Source organism: Labrus bergylta, chromosome 19 (genome assembly GCF_963930695.1).
Source record: "Labrus bergylta chromosome 19, fLabBer1.1, whole genome shotgun sequence".
Classification (NCBI taxonomy): domain Eukaryota; kingdom Metazoa; phylum Chordata; class Actinopteri; order Labriformes; family Labridae; genus Labrus; species Labrus bergylta.
This window is the reverse complement of record NC_089213.1, coordinates 24,273,625-24,293,504: the sequence shown is the minus strand read 5'-3', so window position 1 is coordinate 24,293,504 and position 19,880 is coordinate 24,273,625. Positions and strand designations below refer to the sequence as shown.

The window sequence follows — 19,880 nt, the reverse complement described above, 5'->3', positions numbered from 1 at the left end:
ATTCCCTATTAATGTGTTATATTATTAGCTGTAAGCTGTTTATTGACCCCTACATTAAAAAAAAAAAAAAAAAAAAAACATATGGGCTACAACATCTCCAATAAAAAACATTTAAAAAAGCAATGTCATTTATAAAGTTTGTTTCCGATCTTGATTGTAAAATTAAAAATTCAAACTGTATCAACTTTCGTTGAGTTGAGTCTCAGTTCTGTTCTGTACTCGGTCTGAGCACTGAAGTCCCAATATTTCCTCTCACAAAGAGGATCTTTAAGATCTCTCATCACTTTGCAGTATCATGTCCCATCACAACCTAACGCACATTACAATAAAAGTGTAATGACGACATGTTGTTTCCATTTGGGACTGCATGGTGTCAAATATGTCTTTCTAAAGTGATGAGAGTACGTCCTCTTTGTCAGGTGATCTGCTCCTCCTGGTAGGTGGAGGTGGAGATGGAGCCATAAGGATCCATCACAGTCTGAGCGCAGCGCACCACAGTCACCAGCAGGAAGAAGCACAGGAGGACGAGGAAGAAGAGAGCGAAACCCAGATCCACATCCACCTCAAACGGCAACGCAGGGTGAGGAGCCTGGTCCATGTGGGCGAGGAAGACTGTTGATCCTTCTTGAACTGTATCTTCTCTTTGGCTTTTCAGCACCACGTCCTCAGAGTTAGGACAGGCAGGTGCTCTCGCTCTTTTAGGATGGTGGTGACTTGATGCCAGAAGACGAAATGAAAGTTCAGACAAAGATAAAATAAGTTAAAGCATGCTTCTAAGTGCACATAACTCTTATTACTTTAAATTTGAGCATCCTGTTTGCCAGCAAATTATTGAATCAAACGTATGAAATGGTTCATGTCATTAACTTTAGTTGCACCAAAAAAAAAGTAAACTCAAAAACCCTCCAAAACAAGTAGTAGTCATCATGAAAGGTGTCTCTACCTGTCTGATAAGACCTTCTCTGTCCACCTAGGGGACTATTCATCAGAGACAGCCCCACTTACGTGTGGTGTCCCACAAGGGTCCGTGTTAGGCCCAATCCTGTTCTCATTATATATGTTACCACTGGGATCAATTTTTGCAAAATACAATATATCTTTTCACTTTTTTGCAGACGATGTACAGGTCTACATGCCTTTGAAATGCAAGGGTTCACCACAACCTTTACTCGACTGCCTTAAAGACATTGAAACCTGGATGACCCTAAACTTCCTCAAACTCAATCCCAATAAGACAAGAGGTCATTGAGTTTAGAGAACCTGGTGCTGTAGAAACGTTTGGTCCTCTTGCTGTTAATTTGAAAAAATCTGTAAAGAGTCTTGGTGTGCACTTTGATCATGTTTTTAAATTTGGCAAACAAATATCCACTGTTGTGAGATCTAGTTTTTACCAGCTCAGACTTATAGCCAAAATAAAATCATACCTCCCTGCCAATGATCTAGAAACAGTAATAAATGCATTCATAACATCTCGCCAGGACTACTGCAACTCACTATATGTGGGCTTGGACCAGTCATCCATCCAACGCCTGCAGCTTGTCCAAAATGCGGCTGCTCGCCTCCTAACAGGCACAAAAAAGAGGGACCAAATAACCCCTGTGCTCCATTCTCTCCACTGGCTTCCTGTTCACTACAGGATTGATTTTAAAATTTTACTTCTGGCTTTTAAATCATTAAATGGCTCAACACCTCATTACCTAAGTGAACTACTACATGTTCATGCTCCATCCAGAGCACTAAGGTCCTCCAACCAACTGCTCCTGGACGTACCCAAAACAAGGCTCAAAACTAGGGGCGATCAAGCCTTTTCTGTTGCAGCTCCGACACTTTGGAACAGATTACCATTTAATATAAGATCTGCTGCCACAATTGAGCAGTTTAAGTCATTTTTAAAAACCCACTTCTTTTCCTTGGCTTTTACCTCTAGTTGAGTGTTTTATCCCAGCAGCAGTGTCTATTAGAACTTTTACTATTGTTTTGTGTTTTAATTCACTTTTAATTTTTGCTTTTACGTGTTTTTATGATGTTTTGGATGTAATTTATTTTGCCTGATTTACTGTACAGCACTTTGGTCTGCCTCGGCTGTTATAAATGTGCTATATAAATAAAGTTGACTTGACTTGACTTGACTTGTAGCAACGCATTCAATCTCTTCTTAAACCTCAAATTCTTCTTAGAATCTTACAAGCTAAAGCTAATGAAGCCTTTAGCCACTAGTCTGAAGCCAGATGAAGAAATGCGAGTCTACCTCCATAACTCAAGATATTTCCCTCTTTTCAATTTTGTAGTCAGCCCTGACTCAGGTGACATCACTTAAGGCAATTTATGAACTTAAAGCAGCTCCTTCTGAAACCACAAATGGTTCTGCATTTTCTAAACACATGACTTTGACTTTTAAAACATTTGAGTTCTCCTTTATTGGTTCCCATTTTAAGGTCTAAATCAATTTGACACGTCGACTAAAGAGCCACCCTGTTACAGTGAAAATGTTGTTCAACTTTTCAGCACATAGATGAATGATTGCATCACTGATTAATCTTCAGGCTTTATTAATAACTCAATTTAAGCTCATTTCATCTGTTATATAAGAATTTCAACATACTGGGGAGCCAAGGTACTGTATGAAATGACTTCTGTTGAAGCAACACTTTAAAAACTGAGTCATTTTGAACACAACAAGAAAACAAGGCTAATGGTCAAACATTTTTTAGAAGCTCTTCTGATAGAGTTTAGTAAGAGTAAGAGTTTCTGACTTTTTTCACTGCACATGCAGGATCCTGTGGACATGCACTAATGGAGAGATGTCAGAGTGAGGCCATGTCCCCCGACAGCGCCCCTAAGCAGTCGGGGGTTCAGTGCCTTGCTCAAGGGCACATGGACAGTGCTCAGGAAGTGAACTGGCACCTCTCCAGCTACCAGACCAATTTCCAGATATGGTTCACAACGTGACTTGAACTGGCAACCTCCGGTTCCCAACCCAAGTCACCAGTTCAAGGGCTGAATGATTTGTCTTATTAAAATATTATAAACATCACTCTTCAATTTTAAATATGTTATTTTGGATTCATCAACTAATCCTGCTCAGCTCTACTGTATTTATTTGTTCATATTGGACAAGTTAAACACGTTTTTCCCCCACTAATGCTTTTAAAGACATCCTAAATATTTAAGTCTTAATCGCTGTCAGAGTGAATTCTAACGATTACACAGAATTTCAAGAAAAACAAACTTTTCAAAAGAACGAAGGAACTACTTCAAATGAGCTCTAAAGATATCATTTCAACTCACCATTGTGCGCTGTAAACAGTGATCCAGCTGTTTGTTTCGGTAGACTCTGTCCGACTCCCATCCAAACCTTAGAGGGGCTGTCATGGCATCGTGGGCTCTGTTCCCTCTGAGCTTCCTCTGAGTTACATAAGACAGTCATCAGTTACCAAAGTCTGAAACTGTCCCCTCTCTTCACATGATCATCACAGGAAAAATGAGCAGCCCACAAATTAACTCTTGCACACACACACACACACACACACATAGATGCACATGCTAGAAACACATGCGCACACTTGCACCTTGCAACCTCCCCCTGGCGTGTAAAGCCTTTATTAATACTTAAGCAGGAATTGAATATCGGTCTACACAGTTCACATGTGAATCAAACACCCCACAGCTTTTGTTGTCCTGTCTTTCGCCGCTGTCAACAGTTCGTCTTCACACCACAATTAACTCAAGCACCTTGGGCGACAATGAGGTTATTCATTACACAACAGAAGGCAACAGAAGAAGGAGGGGAGATGTAATGAGAAAGGAGAGGCAAAGATTTGAGGAAGAGGAGTGGACACAGGAGGAGGAGGAAAAAGGGGTGGGGGGGCATGGATAGGCAAGTCCAGACGTAGGAGGAGGAGAAACAGGAGATGCATTAGCAATCAAACTGTAGAGGATGGAAATTGACCCAGCCGCTTTAAAATGGAGATTGTAACAATGAGGTTGGCAGTGACAAGAACAGTGTAGAGGTAAAGTGATCCAGCTCCATATGTAATTAGCCAAGGAGGCCTTTTTACACCACAGCCAAAACCCTGTGAGGGAAAGTGGCAGAGGAAAAAAGGAAGAACAAGAACTAGTCTCTGAAAAAGAAGGATGAAAAAGTTCAGCACTCTGAATAAGGTCCAACTTTTTTTTTTAACTTTGAGATAATTATAATAACATTTTCTGGCAACACCGTGCCTCCCAAAAGTGTGCCAGCCAACTCACCATGCCACCTGATATTGTAATGGCTCCATGGTGCCTTCAGGTCTACTCAGAACAACTCACTGATGGATGGGGCTCATAGTGCCAGGCTTGGTCTGCTCCACTTCCTCTCTGATACAAAATCCCCAGGATGGTGTTTTTTAAGTAGAGGTACATTTATCAGCTCCTGAAATATGTCACCAAGTAACATTAACTTTGGACTACAGTTACACCATATATCATAAGATAGTTCCTTAAAATATCAAAGGGAGTGAGGACAATTATTCTGCATGGAGTAGAATATTGATTCATGTAGCACAGGAGTTATTTAGCTCAAGCTTTATAGTACAGGTAACACAGCTTGATTTATCTTCTAAGGCAAATGTAGGAAGTATTTGGGTTCAAGTCTGTAAGGATAATTATAACATATCCTTCATTTTTAAGAGTAATTCAAATATGGAGGGGGGTGCATCTTTCCACATTACTGGAAAATCTTGCAAATCTTTTTTTTTAGATGATTTTTTTTAAAGCAGATGTAAGCACATTTTCTTCAGGGGACATATTATAAAAAATCCTCTTTTACAGTGTTTCTGAACATACATTTAGGTACACTGAGTGTCTACTGACCCACAAAATGTGAAATAAACCCATCCAGCCCTTTGTTTGTGGTCTGCATAAGTCTTATAACACAGAAAAATTATCTGTTTCAAATGTTCTCTCCTTGTGATGTCACAGTGGGATTCTGGTAAAAAAAAAAAAGTGTGTGTGGGGGGGGGGGGGGTCATTACATTTAAAGAGACACACACACCAAAACGGAGCGTTCTGAGAGAGCTGGTTTATACAGGATCACAAACCTCCTCTGGTGCTTGATTCATGTCATATTTTGACCAAAGCACAGCACAGAAGTTTCATTTAGACTACAGAGGACTGTTTGAAAAGGTGGAGGAGGGGGTAATATGTCTTTAAGATCAAGACTTCAGTGGCAGCTTTTTTTCCTTTGGAAACATTATTTTTACACCACTTGTGTGGTAATTATTTTCTTTGTAATGCGCATAATTTGATTTCTGTATCTTCATCATGACTGGGGAAACAGATTGTATTCCTGTGTTTTTAACCCCATTATATAGCACAATAAGCTTACCCGTTATAAAATTATTATAGCTATCACATACGTACCTGTTTCTGAAACTGGAGCCATCACGTCCGTAAAACTGATCATTGCCATGTAATATTTTGTGGAACAACTATTTGATGAACTAACCTCTAAATCATGATCAGCTATAAATCAGAGTAGAAAGGATTTCAAGAGCTTCATTTCCATCATATTTTGATTAAAAAAACATTTAAACATCCTAATCGAAACATTGGATTTCCAGTGCAGTTTCTAACCAAAGAAATAACTGTTGAAAAACACAGGAGAGTCATTCACAATTATCTTTTTATCATCATGGTCATTATGATTTTACATCTCAGCAACACAGAACACAGAATAAAAACACTTCCTGTTTCAGCAGAGCTCTGTAGAGGGAGCTGCAGGAGATCTGTGGCTGTGAGCCAATCATAAAGCGTTTTTTTTTTAGGCCCAGAGCGTTACAGTGCAAAAAGTGTTGATGTGTTGGGACACAAAGATGTCAGATATCAAGACAGAGTGACGATTAACACATCAAATAATGAAGGCACTTGAAACTGAATAAGGCAATTAGAAAATGTAAACTTTGGTGTTTCATTTTTACCGCTTTCCTTAAATTCTTATTAAACTCTTCTTTTCTTTTTTTTTTACAAAAACACAAAGAGGAAGATCTTGGGTGGATAATAATTCTGAGAATAAATATAAAACAAACTTTAAATCATACTTCAAACCGTTCTGAACTAAACAAGGTTTGAATGTGAATCAAACACTGTTACTAAGCTTGTTTCTAAGATATGAAATCAATGACCATCGATGGAGTTAACCATAAAGTGCATCTTTGGATGGATGGGAAGAACAACACTGAATGGAAATGCTCCGGACTCTTCCAGCCCATGAAGAAGAATCCATTAACAGTCACTGATTGTTTTTGGGCTCCTCTCAAACAAATTGCTCCCAAATGGTCAACATGGCTGAAAACAAAACAACACAAAGCAAAATAAAATCATAAAAACAAAAAAATAAGATACAATGCATAAACAAAAATCTGTTTACACCTGAACAACATCAATCTTCTGTGTGCTCTGCTTCCCAAAAAGGCAAAGCACTTAAGACATACTCCCACAAAAGGCACGTTTGAACAACACGTGGCACCGATGTATCGCCGTGTTGCTCTCTTTCACGCTATTAAAAACCATATTATTTACCTCTTAATTATTATTTTTAAACATTACTGGAACAGTTACATTTTAGCAACTCCATTGGCAAGACCCAAAGTGACCATATGGTAGCTGCAACAACTAAGTTGCAAAATTTCATTATTAACTCTTGAAGATCAGTAAATAAATTAGATTAAAGGTCCATAGAAAAGACTCCTCCTCACAATGTGGCTGTTTGGTTATTAAGAGTGAAACATCAGTCTGATTTAAGAGCGGTAATACTAAGAAGGGTTTTAACTCACTGTGCAGGAAGGGAAGGCTCGTCCTGACCACAGCATGTCTTGCAAACATTTCTAGTAACAAACTTAAAGCTACAGGCAGGCAGGTTAGGCAGGTGGTGACTTGGTCAACAGCACAAACAAAAATGCAAAACCAGGCTAGAGGAGGGGGAGAAAAGAGGATACCGAGTAACCAGACAACCTCTCTGCTGCTAAGGTGCTTAGCAGATCATAGTGGTTCTTCATCGTAGTTTTAGTCTCATCATTATCCAGGGGTTCAGAAAGGATATGGGATAAAGGCAGGTAGGTGTGTGTGCGCGTGTGTGTGCTGCCCGATGCCTCTTTCAACATGCCACGCCCCCGTTCTTTGGCTTTCAAGGGAAGGCCACATGTGACTCTCCCTCACACAGCCTCCCCTCCAGCTCCTCACGGTCCCATTAGTCAATCTTACGGTGGTTGTTGTTGAGGGGAGTGTGGCCATTCTGCACATGGCCATTTTTAGATTTTTCCCTAAGCTCGCCGTCTTCTCCTTCGTCTTCAGAGTCGGTCTCGTCTTTGTCGCTCCGCTCGTCCTCTACGATATCCTATCAGGTAAAAACAAAAGGCATTCATTAAGCTTGTTTAAAGTGAAATGTGATGTTAAAAAAAACTTCAAGTGATGGTGCTTAAAGTGATGGTGCATAAAGTGATGGTGCATAAAGTGATGGTGCATAACGTGATGCTGCTTAAAGTGATGGTGCATAAAGTGATGGTGCATAAAGTGATGGTGCATAACGTGATGCTGCTTAAAGTGATGGTGCATAAAGTGATGGTGCTTAAACTGATGGTGCATACTTTGCCAGGCAGGAACTTGACGACCATGCGCAGGATAAGTGCGGCCCAGAAGATGTGCAGAACCTGCAGCACGAGCATCAGCCCGTTGAAGAAGTAGAAACCGGGGAAGGGAGAGTAGAGGGTCAGGGGGTACACACACGTCGTGTATATGATCCTAAGACGAGAGGACAAAGGCAGAACAGAGAGTCCAGTCAGAGCCACCTACACTCACCATCAAAAGCCCTTTTGAGAGGCGCCAGGACCGTCACACAATGTGTCTGTTGTTGCATTTACAGAAAAGTACAAAGTGCAAACAATTTAAACTAATTGCATGAAATCTATGCAAAATGAATCAGTGAATGTCTAAACTTACTACCTGTATGTTGATATGTGCAGGAAAGCATTTTGCTTAAAATGAAAACAAGCACACAAGTTATTCTGACACGGCTTTAACCTTTAACATGGATTTTTTTTGGTTTACTGATAAAATTCTGTTGTGTCTTTGTAACCAGCTGCAAGCAGGGAGAGCATGTTATAAACACCCCCAGATGTACAACCTTTTTTTTTCTCAGGATTTGTTGAGTGAAGGCATGTCATAGTGGGCGGCAGCATAGCATGAATGTGGTGTATCCAGTAGTAGAAGAAATATTGTGTAAAAACGATGATGAGTGTTATGACGAGCTTTTCCTCTTTGTCAACAAACCCATAAAAATAATAAATCAAACAAGTTCATATTTCCTTTCTGACTGTCCAATCCCGTCTATGTCACACAGCTCAAAGCTCAGCTGTTTGAATGAATAAAAAACAATAAAGAGGCTTACAAATATTTAATTCACTAAACTTTAAACATACTCAAGCTGGGGGGTTCAATTCCAACCTGTGGCTCCTTTCCCGCATGTCATTCCCCACTCTCTCTCGCCCTGATTTCTGACTCTATCCACTGTCCTATCTCTGCAATAAAGGCACAAAAAGCCCAAAAATAAATCTTTAAAAAAAACATTACTCCAGCTGGATATTAAGTGGATTTGTTTGGGACTCTTTTCAGAAACGCACTAATACTCATTTGACACAGAAGTCAGGTCCATGTATGTAGGATATTCAAAATATTCATGCTGATCATTATGATGATACGGACTACTCTATTTTATGTTTTTAGACAATATTTGACACAGAGGAATAAGACATTACAAACTTTGTATCCAGAGATTAACACTTATTGTTGAGAATAAATGCAAGTGTTGGCCTTTTCATTGGATTTGTTGACAATAAAAAATAAAACTATTGTTATGAGGCTTATGTGAAAATCATCCATCAGCCTTTATTACATTATCATCTCTTTCTATACGGCAGCTTTTGAGCCTGGGCAAAGCATGAAAAGTATTTTTAAGAAACTGTAAAATAAGGTTTTTGTTACATTCTGCATAACTGTGTTTGTGTTGTTGTACTTGTACTAAATATGTGCGAAGAAAGCCAAAACATGGTACCAATTTTGCACAAATTTCCCACATTGTTATTCGTGAGTCAGAACAATTGCAGTAATTCTGATCAAACAGTCAGAGTTTTTACCAGAAGGGGAGGATGACAAGGCGGGTGAAGATGAAAACTGCAGCGAACAGGGTGAAGATGAAGTTGCAGGTTTTCCTCCAACCTGCATAGTTGAACATTTTGGCTGACTGGAATGAGGGACACAGTGATTAGAGTTCAAATGTGAATTTGAAATGTTCCCCTTATTTGCCTCTAGGGGGCAGACGGTGAGTTGTACACGTGTTAGAACATCATAACAATTCAGCTACTAAGCAATGCTAACTGTTATTAAGACAGGAGGGAGGGCAGCACATTTATGTGATCATAATCTACTTCACTTTTTTATTTTTAATCAAGTATTAATCCTACAATGAGCTTATAACAACACAAAAATGTGTGTGTTAAACAAAAACATAAACCAAATGTGATTCATTGAAGCCATTTTTTTCCTGCCACGCGAGGACGCTATCAGCATGTCTTACCTCCATCAGATAGTCAGAGGCATCATGCACTAACATGACCAGAGTTCCTCCCCGGATGTAGTTGACCAGCCAGGAGAAACTGATGAGGGAGATGGTGGCTATATGGTGAATTATCTGCTCTTTGAAATCCTGCAAGGAAGGGGGGAGGGGGAGTGGAAACAAAATCCAACAATGTTGTGTCACTTATTGATCCAGCTGTAAAGATTGGTCACTGATCAAAGAGTGATTATTAACTCACCACACAAAACAGACTAAACAGTGGTTCTAAAAACAAACCAAACCCACATGAAGTGGTTAAAGAAAATGGAACCGAGCAGAAACTTACTAAATCAATCCCCACATTAGGAGGGCTGATTTCAACACAAGGAGTCTAGAAAAACCATTGTTTTGGTTTTAAAGATTTAAGTCCCTGCATTCATGTAAGCTGCAGTTATAAAACTAAATCTGGCACAGACGACGCCTCACAGATTTGTCACCTTTTACAATGTGTAGACCTGTTGAAATAATGTCTGTCTCCTTACAGAGCACTGGTCACATGCCTCTCTCTCTCTCTCTCTCTCTCTCTCTCTCTCTCTCTCTCTCTCTCTCTCTCTCTCTCTCTCTCTCTCTCTCTCTCTCTCTCTCTCTCTCTCTCTCTCTTCTCTCTCTCTCTCTCTCTCTCTCTCTCTCTCTCTCTCTCTCTCTCTCTCTCTCTCTCTCTCTCTCTCTCTCTCTCTCTCTCTCTCTCTCTCTCTCTCTCTCTCTCTCTCTCTCTCTCTCGGCATTTTAAATGCCAACAGCTCCACTCAATATGATGCATAAAGCCAGGGCATCTTAAAGGGAGCTAATCAATATCCAAAACCTCAAAATACACTCCCAACATACATATCATTCTCATTATTTTCAGTGAGTGATCTCTCTTGATGGATGGTTTATCACTTACCTTACGTTTGATATCCGAGGCTACGCTTAAAAGCAGCGAGATATAGAAGCCCAACTCGATCATGTAGTACCAGTACTGTGAAGGCAACAGCGGCTGTAAGAGAAGAAACATTTTCCCCCTTTAGTTTGTAATCTTGTGAAGAAAGGATTGAAAGAACTGTTAGGGAAGGTAGTTTAATATGTAATAAACAGACGCACCATTTTTGGGAAGTCGTCCCACATCAGCTTCATATCGTGGAACCATGGTTTCTGAGGAGAGCGATGCTCAATATTAATGAAGATTGAGTGTTCAACAAAACACCACAAGCACTCTACTGCACAAACAACAACAGAGTGGGAAGCACTGTCTGTCTGGCATCCAACTGTCTCAAGTGTCAAAAATTATATTTCCTACATTTCTTGACTTTGTGACTCGTGCGTTTAGCATGCAGCAAAAAAAAGATCATCCCAGGGTGACGACATTTACAAACAGAGTCAATAAATACAAGTCTAGTTATGAGTGCCAACCAGATTGTGTCATAGTACTCACATCGATAAGGGCAGCCAGGCCAGCAAAGAAAGCAACAAGGTAAAAGGTAAATCTCCAACTGTAAGAGACAACATAGCATCTCAGTAAATTCTATTTTAGTCAAAACATTTCCAAAACACAGAAACAATGTTCTTAGGTAAAGTAAAGAGGAGAAAAACAACAACTGTGCTCATGTGAGTGTCTTAAAGCATCAACCTGAGCACTGTGGGACAGTTTTGTTACTTTTTGTGTTTAACTTATTACTTCAAATAACAAGGAAATGATCAACACACCAACACTTAAAAACAACCCCTTTGAAATTCTGTCACTGGAATTCACCTTAGATAAACTCCCAGTGGAGGAAAACACTGACAGTTGACGGGAAACATCTGGATTACTGTCAATGTGTTTTTCAGTTTTCAACGGGTTATGGTGTGAATGTACAGCATGTATCCTCCTATCTCTGCACATTCTTTTGCAACGGACGTATGCGAGTCATGCTTGCTCCAGTACGTGGGGTGTCACAGTTGAACTCCGGTATTCATTTGATGAAATCAGTGTACCAGATACAGAATATTTCAATCTTTTTTGATGTTCAGCAGTAGAAACGTGTACAGAAGTGCATAATGCTGAAAGTTTTCAGCAACAGTGAACACTATAGCTGCAGAAATCTTAGATTTTAACCATGTCCATTTATGCAGTCATCCAAAGTTGTGTATGTTTACCAGATGTGAAAAATCAGCCATGCAGCTTTTTTATTGTTGTTCTAATTTTGTGAAACTTTTTTTTTTTGGGCACCTGGACCCCTAGCTGTACTGTACTTTTGCTTTGGAAGTATCTTAAATTTGTTACAGCACATCATGCTCTCTGCAAAACTCTAAACTGACAATTAAACATAATTAAAATAAAATAAAATGTAAAAAGAGGATTTTTTTTTTCAAACATCTCCTTTCTGGTTTGGAGGTAGCTCTTAAAACACACAGATTGGTATGAAAGATAACAGAGATAAAGGTTTGCGTTTGGGTTGTGCAGCTACCTCGCTTCCCGAAACTTTTTGAGCTTGTTCGGCCGCTCCTGGTTCCTCCGCCGCCTGAACCACCTCTGGACCTGTCGCACTGAAAAGTCCGTCTGTTTACATAAACTCTCTATGGAGCTCTGACAACAAAGGCAGGACAAGGAAAGTGGAAAGAGTCAGTACTAAGTTTGACGTTTGAAGTCTTAAAACGATTGGCAGTTGACTGGTCACATGATGTTTCTTTCATTCTCAAAACATCTGTGCATTCTGTGATCAGTCCCAAGCTGCTCTTGCTCCCAGAGGACACACAATATGTATGAGAGGCAGTTCTGCTTTGCTAACGCATGCAGGATAGTTACCTGTGTGGGATGCTTTGATGTGCTGCAGAAAAAAGACTCCAGGACAGGATTTGGAGAAGCACAAACACGCTTCTTGTCACTCACTCCCAGCAGGGAGGCGAGAGGAGTCGCTACCGTCCTGGAAAGAGAAAATCACAAGTAAGGGAAAATATTGCTTATGATTAATTTTTATACTTCAAAGGAAGAAACAAGAAAAATCTGAAAGGTAGTGAGGTGCATAGAAAAGGACTTTTAGTGATGAGTCACCTCTCAAATATCTGTCTGATGACCAAGAAGCAAAGGGCAATGGGTATGGTGGCCCAGAGGTCCCTTGGTTTAGGGAAGACTACATCGTCGTGGTCAGTCAGATCAGCCCAGCCGTGGCCTTCAGGAAACCAGATCCAGTCTGCCCATATCAGCTCATACACACGAGACAACATCCTGAACACAAACAGAGAAGGAAAAGAGATTTGATGGGCTTGTTTTGTATCATGTGGAAGGAAATTAAGAAGTATCCAAAAAAAAACAAAAAAAAACAGTCTGCTCTGTGATCTTCGTTTCAGATTTTCTATTAGATCAATTTAGAAACCCACTCAGCTGTGACAATATCCTGAGAGGAAGATGAGGAAACCAAAAGAGCAGAGAGAAAATTAGTATTGATTGGAGGCGATTAATCTCTCTGGGCATCTGCAACAGGCAACTGTATCTTGTAGCTGTATCTTTTATCTTCACTGTAAAATGTGTAGCTTAAGGCATTTTATAGTGGATACGTTTTCATACTCAGAATTTGGATTCTAATATAACTCGTGAAGAGGAAATATTGTGCACTATGCAGGGATTTATTTCAGGGGCATTTCCAACAGTTACCATGATATAACTCTCCAAAAAGGATGAGAACTCTTAACATTAATCAGACTGGTTGGCTAGTTGTATTGCTGTTGTATTGTATTGCTGCACACTCCATGTGCAGAGGCTATGGTCCTCAAAGTAGGCAGCCCAGGTTGGACTCCACCCTCGACCCCTGCCCTCATTCCCCACCACTCTCTCTGCCCAGTTTCCTACTCTGTCCTATCTACTAAATAAAAGGCAAACAAGCCCAAAATAGATCTTTAAAAAAAAAAAAAAAAAAGCACCTACCACACAAAAAAAGGTGTGCTTGTACAACCTTTTACATAGAAGTTGTCCTGCTGTTTCATACGCAATTTAATAAGTTCTCATTTAATAAGTAACATCTGCGCAGGCAAAAGGAAATTGCTCAATTTACATGCCTGTTGCTGATAATCTCTTGAGCAAGATTTCTAGTGAATTTCTGTACTTTACAACGAGCTGGTCATTTCCACTCTAATCTCTATAATAATAGACTTTGTTTGGCATGGACATCACGGATACATTGGACGAACCAGATGCATGGTTTAAGTGTTTCAGCATGCATGCTAGTTCTCAACACCTGTCAGGAGGCTTTTGAAAGGAAAATAATTAGGATAGGGAGAAAAGCAATAAAACAGAGAAAACAATAAGGAGAGAATAAATAAATAGACAATAAAAACCACAACTGAACAAATGTTAAAAAAAAAAGCAAACAACAGCCATGCTGAATTTATTTACCAAGTTATTCTTAGAAACAATGCTTTTTAACTAATGTGTCTTTTACCATAATGTTGGATTTCATCTTCTTGTGCAAGAGCTGCTACTGTACATCTGCTACTTGTTGATACTTTATCTTGGGCACATGGTCATTCTTTTACTATTATTTGATGCAAGATATGATAAGTGGTTGAATAGGAGGGTGCAACGTCACAGGGCATGGTGCAATGCAAGCTAGTAAATGTAACTTTCCTGTCATTTTGAAGGCGACATGTGTCAGTGTGGTCTGCCTTGTTTTCCTGTGTGTCTCATTGTGGTTATTGTGCCGTCGTTTGACGGAGGCATCAGTTACTTGTGATTGCAGCGTTGTGTGGCACTGTTTGAAAATTTCCCTCAGGGGACAATAAAGTTTATCCTTATCCTCAACTCTGATGATACTGATGAGCATGTGGAACCGCAGGACAAAAGTCCAGTTTATAAACTGATAGTGAGAACTAAAATGCATACTTCAGAATGTGTTTATTGCAAGTCAATATCAAACGGTGTTACTGCCAGTCAAACATTTCCATCTTATCCTGCAGCAGGCCTACAGCAGATGAATTCCCAAGACACATGTTTTAGTGTAGTGCCACCATCAGGTTTACATTTTCGTTTTCACCTTCTCATCTTGAGAATTATTTCCCACAGTCCATAAATGATAAAGATGTTTACTTTTTTTGAGTTGCTGCCCTTGATTATGAACTCTTATCAGTACTTTATTTCAACAGAACATTCTTGCAAAATTGATGACAGAGGGAGAACTGTTTTACTGCTTTATTCAAATCACCACAGTGTTTATGTGCCGGCTCCCAGATTTGTGGCTAGTTTCGAGGTCTTTGAGGGCCATTAGGGGTAGACATAAGGCCATTAGGGACTGAAGTTGAGCACTGACTAAAGAGGAGCAACATCGGACACCTGGTCCCAAAGCACATTCTTACTGCTTTGTTATCAGAGTGCAGAAACAGCAACTAGATCTGCAGTCATAGAACTTAGCATGACATCACTGCTGCTGTAATCACCTCTGTAAAGAACACTGGGTCACCTGTGGACTTTCACAATTTCAGATCAGCACATTCAGATCATCATAATGCCTCGTGTTACTGCTGCACCTTTGTCTCTGCAGTCAAAGTTTCCTGACCTCCCTCTGAAGCAAATCATTGAAAAGGGAAATTTATGCCGTTTCCCGACAGAGATCTTACAACAAGGCCTGTTTGTGTGTGGACTTTAACCCACTACAAGCGTATTTTGAGGGCGCAGTAACTCCTGCAGGCTGCCTTTGTTGGCAGAGGAGGTTCACTCTAACTTTAACAGGCTCTGTGTTGCACTTTAAAAGGCAGACCGTCTCACCCTGAAACCACAGTGGTGAAACATCAACTATCCAGTTCATGAAGTTTATCAGTGTGTGGGTTCAGGTCAACCTGCTCCCTCTAACTTTCATGTCAGAAATCTACCACAAGCTCATGTTTACATTCAGTCTTTGCTTGAATTATGAGATTGTGACACACACACACACACACACACACACACACACACACACACACACACACACACACACACACACACACACACACACACACACACACACACACACACACACACACACACACACACACACACACACACACACACACACACACACACACACACACACACACACACACACACACACACACACACACACACACACACACACACAAACTGGGGGAACTGGAAACAAACCTTGGGGCTATAAAAGTTCTCAGGTATATCCCGATTCTTAAAGCACTTTTTTTTTCTGTGCCTGAAAATGATCTGTTTCAACACATGAGAGAAAACCAAGAAACATCCCAAAACTGGCAACCTGACAAGAAACCAGATGTAGCATGTGTGCAGGTCCTACACAGTAAGCCTCCCTGTGCGCCCTCAGGTGTTGATTTGTGCCATTAGGGATTATAATGTTCGTTCAATAGGTGCAACTGCTGCAAGCTAAAATAAACTTCCTTTTTGTTTTGATAGCCAAGCAACTGTTGTAATAATTAGCATAAACTGTAACAAATAACAAAAGTAGACTAGTGGGAGGAGTTTAGCTTAAACCTTCTACAATTTAAAAATCATATTTTGGATCCTAAAAGGAGTCAACGTATTCTGTTCCACTTGGACATAGAACAACAGACTATGCCGACATTATTTATGAATCTGGGACATATTGTCTGTATTCAAATGATTGTAGTATCTGTTCTTAGGTTGACTAACATTGACTTTAGCATGACTTTATCAGTGAATCCAGTGCCACTCACTCAAAGCTGACATATAAGCAACTCCAGGACAGTTTTTTTTAGAAAGACTAAAGTGCACAGCAGGAGCATCAATGGTTTAGTGTTGTTCTTGGAGAGATACCAAGACGAGTTAGTTCACGTCCTCTTCTTCATAATGATTCACATTTTCCTCTTCAAAGCTCAGCAACATCAAGTACTGTAAAATGACTGTTAATATCTCCATAAACAGCCCGATTGCTTTATAATTGTTTGTTATATGCAATTAATTGTTTTATCCTCCCTTACCATCTTGGGCCTCTTCTACTGCCAATGTTATCTTCAATGGATCTGTATGCTTTAGATCTATGCATTGTTTAGTATATTATAATATATCCATTATATTCATAGAATTACTCATTTTCTAAAGCGCTTCCTGTATGATATCTAGGTTACCATCTGATCTTCAAAATAGGATGCTTCCTCTGCTCTTTATAAGGTTACGGGTCTATTCTTTTGAAGGTATAAAGTGATAAACCAGTGATTCTGTATTGCACTTCAATAAAACAAATAAGACGATCAAACTCTGTGCAGCAGAGACTGACATTTCCAGACCCAAGGTCCATAATGTGGATTAGACTCCAAAAACACACGATTACTTCCTGTAATACACCGCCTGCATTGTTACTACCACACCTCCAGTTTACAAGACTTTTTCTAAAAGGTCAACATGTTTAGTGTTTGACTACATGCACAAGCACAGGGCCGACTATATTCTGATAATAACTTAATGTCATTCCATCAGTGTACACAAATGGGAGTTATGTGCAAAAAGGGCTGAGAAGAAATAAAACACTGCAAACTAGTAGACACTGCAAACAAAGCATGATTCAAAGGGCCGAGGCCTGGCAAGCAGCGGGTTTAGTGAGTAAGACTTAAGGTAAATATAGCTTATGTTTGTTTCCAAGAAAACTCCCTGAGGCACTATTTAACTGTTAAAGGCTCAAGCCCAGGCCATGATAACTTTGATGACACCATTAGAGCCAAGTAGTACTGCTCAGGACTTTATGTGAATGTACACCTTGAAGGAAAGAGGCTGATGAATGTTGTTCACTTCACACTGCAAAGACAATCTAATAAGTTAGTGATGTTGATGTGTGTAAAGAACATACGAAGACAAAACAATGCCTCAAATTTATGTGAGAAAATGAAGTCAGGCACTCCTGGTTCCTCCATGATAACTGACGAGGCCACTGTCTCATTTCAACATTAGGATAGAGGTCAAAGGTTTTGTAGTATCCACAGACAGACTTAAGAACTCTTTTGTCCCCCTGGCCATACGTCTGTAAAACACCTCACGGTTACGGCAGGGGGAAAGCACACACTTGGACTAAATCTTCCTTTTTCCACTTACCATCTGCACAGCTGTCCCAAGAGTCAGCCTCTAGTTGGACACTAGATCACCTCAATTACTTACATAGCACCTTTAATTTAATGTTTCCATTGCCTGTTATTTAATGTCTGTTTTTATAATTATCTTCTTTTTAACATTGCTGTACATATATAAACAACACAACTTCAGTCAACACTTTTTTTTTAAATTATTTTTTATATTCAGGTCTAATTACAGATATTTTTTACCTCAACTGTTTATAGGTTCTTGTTTAAATTACAGATATATTTTTATCCCTGCACGGGTTTTGTACATTTCTCGTATAAGTCTATTTTTAATTGCACAGTTTAAGTTTGATTATTCTTGGGGTGTTCTTCAGGTTAATATATATATGTATGGGGGGGGGGGGGGTCCGGCTTTGTGGTTAATTTGTAACAAATGTTTCATGTCATGTACGTCTTTGTAACCTGCTACTGGATGCTTTGAATTTCCCTCTGGATCAATTAAGTATCTATCTATCTATCTATCTATCTATCTATCTAGTTAGTTAGTGTCTGTCACAGCTCTGTACGCTGTTTGCGTAGTGCAGCAGGGAGTGGCTCAGTGCATGATGGCGCAAGCGGGGAGTCTCCCGGACATAGCGGAACAGACAGCGAGATGGAGCTTTGAACAAGTTTGCTAACACCATACTTACTAAATCTATTTTCAGTGTGATAACAGAGAGATACAAAACTCCACGTTTGATGAATCAGACGTGTTAGGGCCAACTTTCCCTTGCGAACTCCAATTTACGTTTGAAAACTTTCTTTACGCATTCATATTTTTTTTCCGTAACAGGTAAACATGGCCGTTTTTCGGTTTGTTTTCACTTCTGTTTTTTTTTAGTTTTTTTTTTTTTTTACAAGCGATTGTTGTGCCTTGTTGTCTATTCTTGTTGTTTTTAATTACCAAACTCTCACATCGCGGAGCTGCTAAACAAACATCAGCGACACCAGGACGAGGCCTGTTAGCTCCAGTGAGAGTTTAAAGTACAGAGTTTAAAGCCTATCCCGCGGATAAAACTTCACATAAATCCCCATGAGAGGATAAGGTTCACATTTATGTCTAAAAATAACAGCCCAATGCGTCTTCCCGGAGAGAAGTCCTTCATTTACGGCTCTAACGGAGTCCGAACAGTGGTTTTTACAAACGTAGCTAACAGACGTGAACGCATCATAACTTAACGGTAACTTACCTTCTCTTTCACTGTGTGTGTGTGCGGGGAAGTAGCGTCGTCTCTAAACGCTCTCTGTACGGCTGCTTGTCCTCTGCGTGTTGAAGTTCAGGGGATTTCATGTAGTTCTCTCCATCGAAGGGACTCGCAACTTGTTGATCGTTTTCTCTAGTTAACCACGGTTTCGACACATTCTCGGGAGGAAAAACCTGTGTCGCACTTTCTCGCAAAAACTCCTACTTTACGAGGATAAAAACATATGTTACGTTTTTTCCCTTTCCGACTGAGTTTAGTTATCAAAGCAGACCTCGGCTTGTTGGTCTGCAGCCGGGTAATTCAATTGGACGGATGTAGTGGATAATATGGTAGTATGTTAAAAGTGGAGCTGGCGGGGGAGCAGACTATTTAAAGTGACATGCGCCTCTTCCTTGTATGAGGAGTGCTTAGTGCCACAGGAGGGCAATACCTTATTTCCATTCAAATAAACTTTATACATCCTTTCCAATACATTTCAGAGGTAAATATTAGGGTTTTCAGTGTTGGACTATATGAGGGACAAAAAAATGACTAAAGTATAAATAAATAAATAAATAAATGAATGTTGGGAGAAATGCATACAATAATGTATAAATAAATAAATAATTAAATAAATGCATCAATACATATATAAATAAATATATATATAAATAAATGCAACAATTCATGTAAAAATTAATATATAAATAAATATATTCATATATTTATTTATGTATTTCTGTGTCCATGTTGTACAAGGAAAAGTAAATATGTAAAGTAAGTGGGCCGCTCTAACATTACTGAAGTAGGATTGGTCAATTTTGAAAAACAGACAGAAGCAAATTTATATATACTTTTCCTCTTATGACCTGGACACAGAAATAAATAGATGTGTAAATGTAAAAGTACGGAAAAAAAATTAATAACTCAATTCATGTGGAAATGTATGCATTGATACATATATAACTGTAGAAATACGCTAATAAATGAATAAATACATATAAAATATATAAATA

General features: G+C 39.5%; 1 protein-coding gene across 1 annotated transcript; it reads right to left on the bottom strand.

Annotated features, from left to right (window-relative positions):
* Positions 1-5,644: 5,644 nt before the first annotated feature.
* cers2a (ceramide synthase 2a) lies at positions 5,645-19,222 on the bottom strand. Its single transcript, XM_020640233.3, has 11 exons — positions 18,871-19,222; positions 12,657-12,830; positions 12,411-12,528; positions 12,073-12,191; positions 11,058-11,115; positions 10,727-10,777; positions 10,530-10,622; positions 9,608-9,736; positions 9,168-9,274; positions 7,623-7,776; positions 5,645-7,372 (listed from the first exon to the last, which is right to left on the bottom strand). Exons 2-11 carry the CDS (start codon positions 12,827-12,829, stop codon positions 7,226-7,228), a joined length of 1,149 nt encoding a protein of 382 aa, XP_020495889.1. The 5' UTR covers position 12,830; positions 18,871-19,222; the 3' UTR covers positions 5,645-7,225.
* Between the last annotated feature and the right edge of the window lie 658 nt (positions 19,223-19,880).

Bases quoted from the DNA above. Each gene is read 5' to 3' on its own strand.
- cers2a (XM_020640233.3), bottom strand. From the start codon at position 12,829: ATGTTGTCTCGTGTGTATGAGCTGATATGGGCAGACTGGATCTGGTTT. The intron at 9,737-10,529 runs GTAAGTGATAAA...CCTTCCTTGCAG, and splicing joins CCTCGGATATCAAACGTAAG to GATTTCAAAGAGCAGATAAT. The intron at 9,275-9,607 runs GTAAGACATGCT...CCCTCATTCCAG, and splicing joins CCTCTGACTATCTGATGGAG to TCAGCCAAAATGTTCAACTA.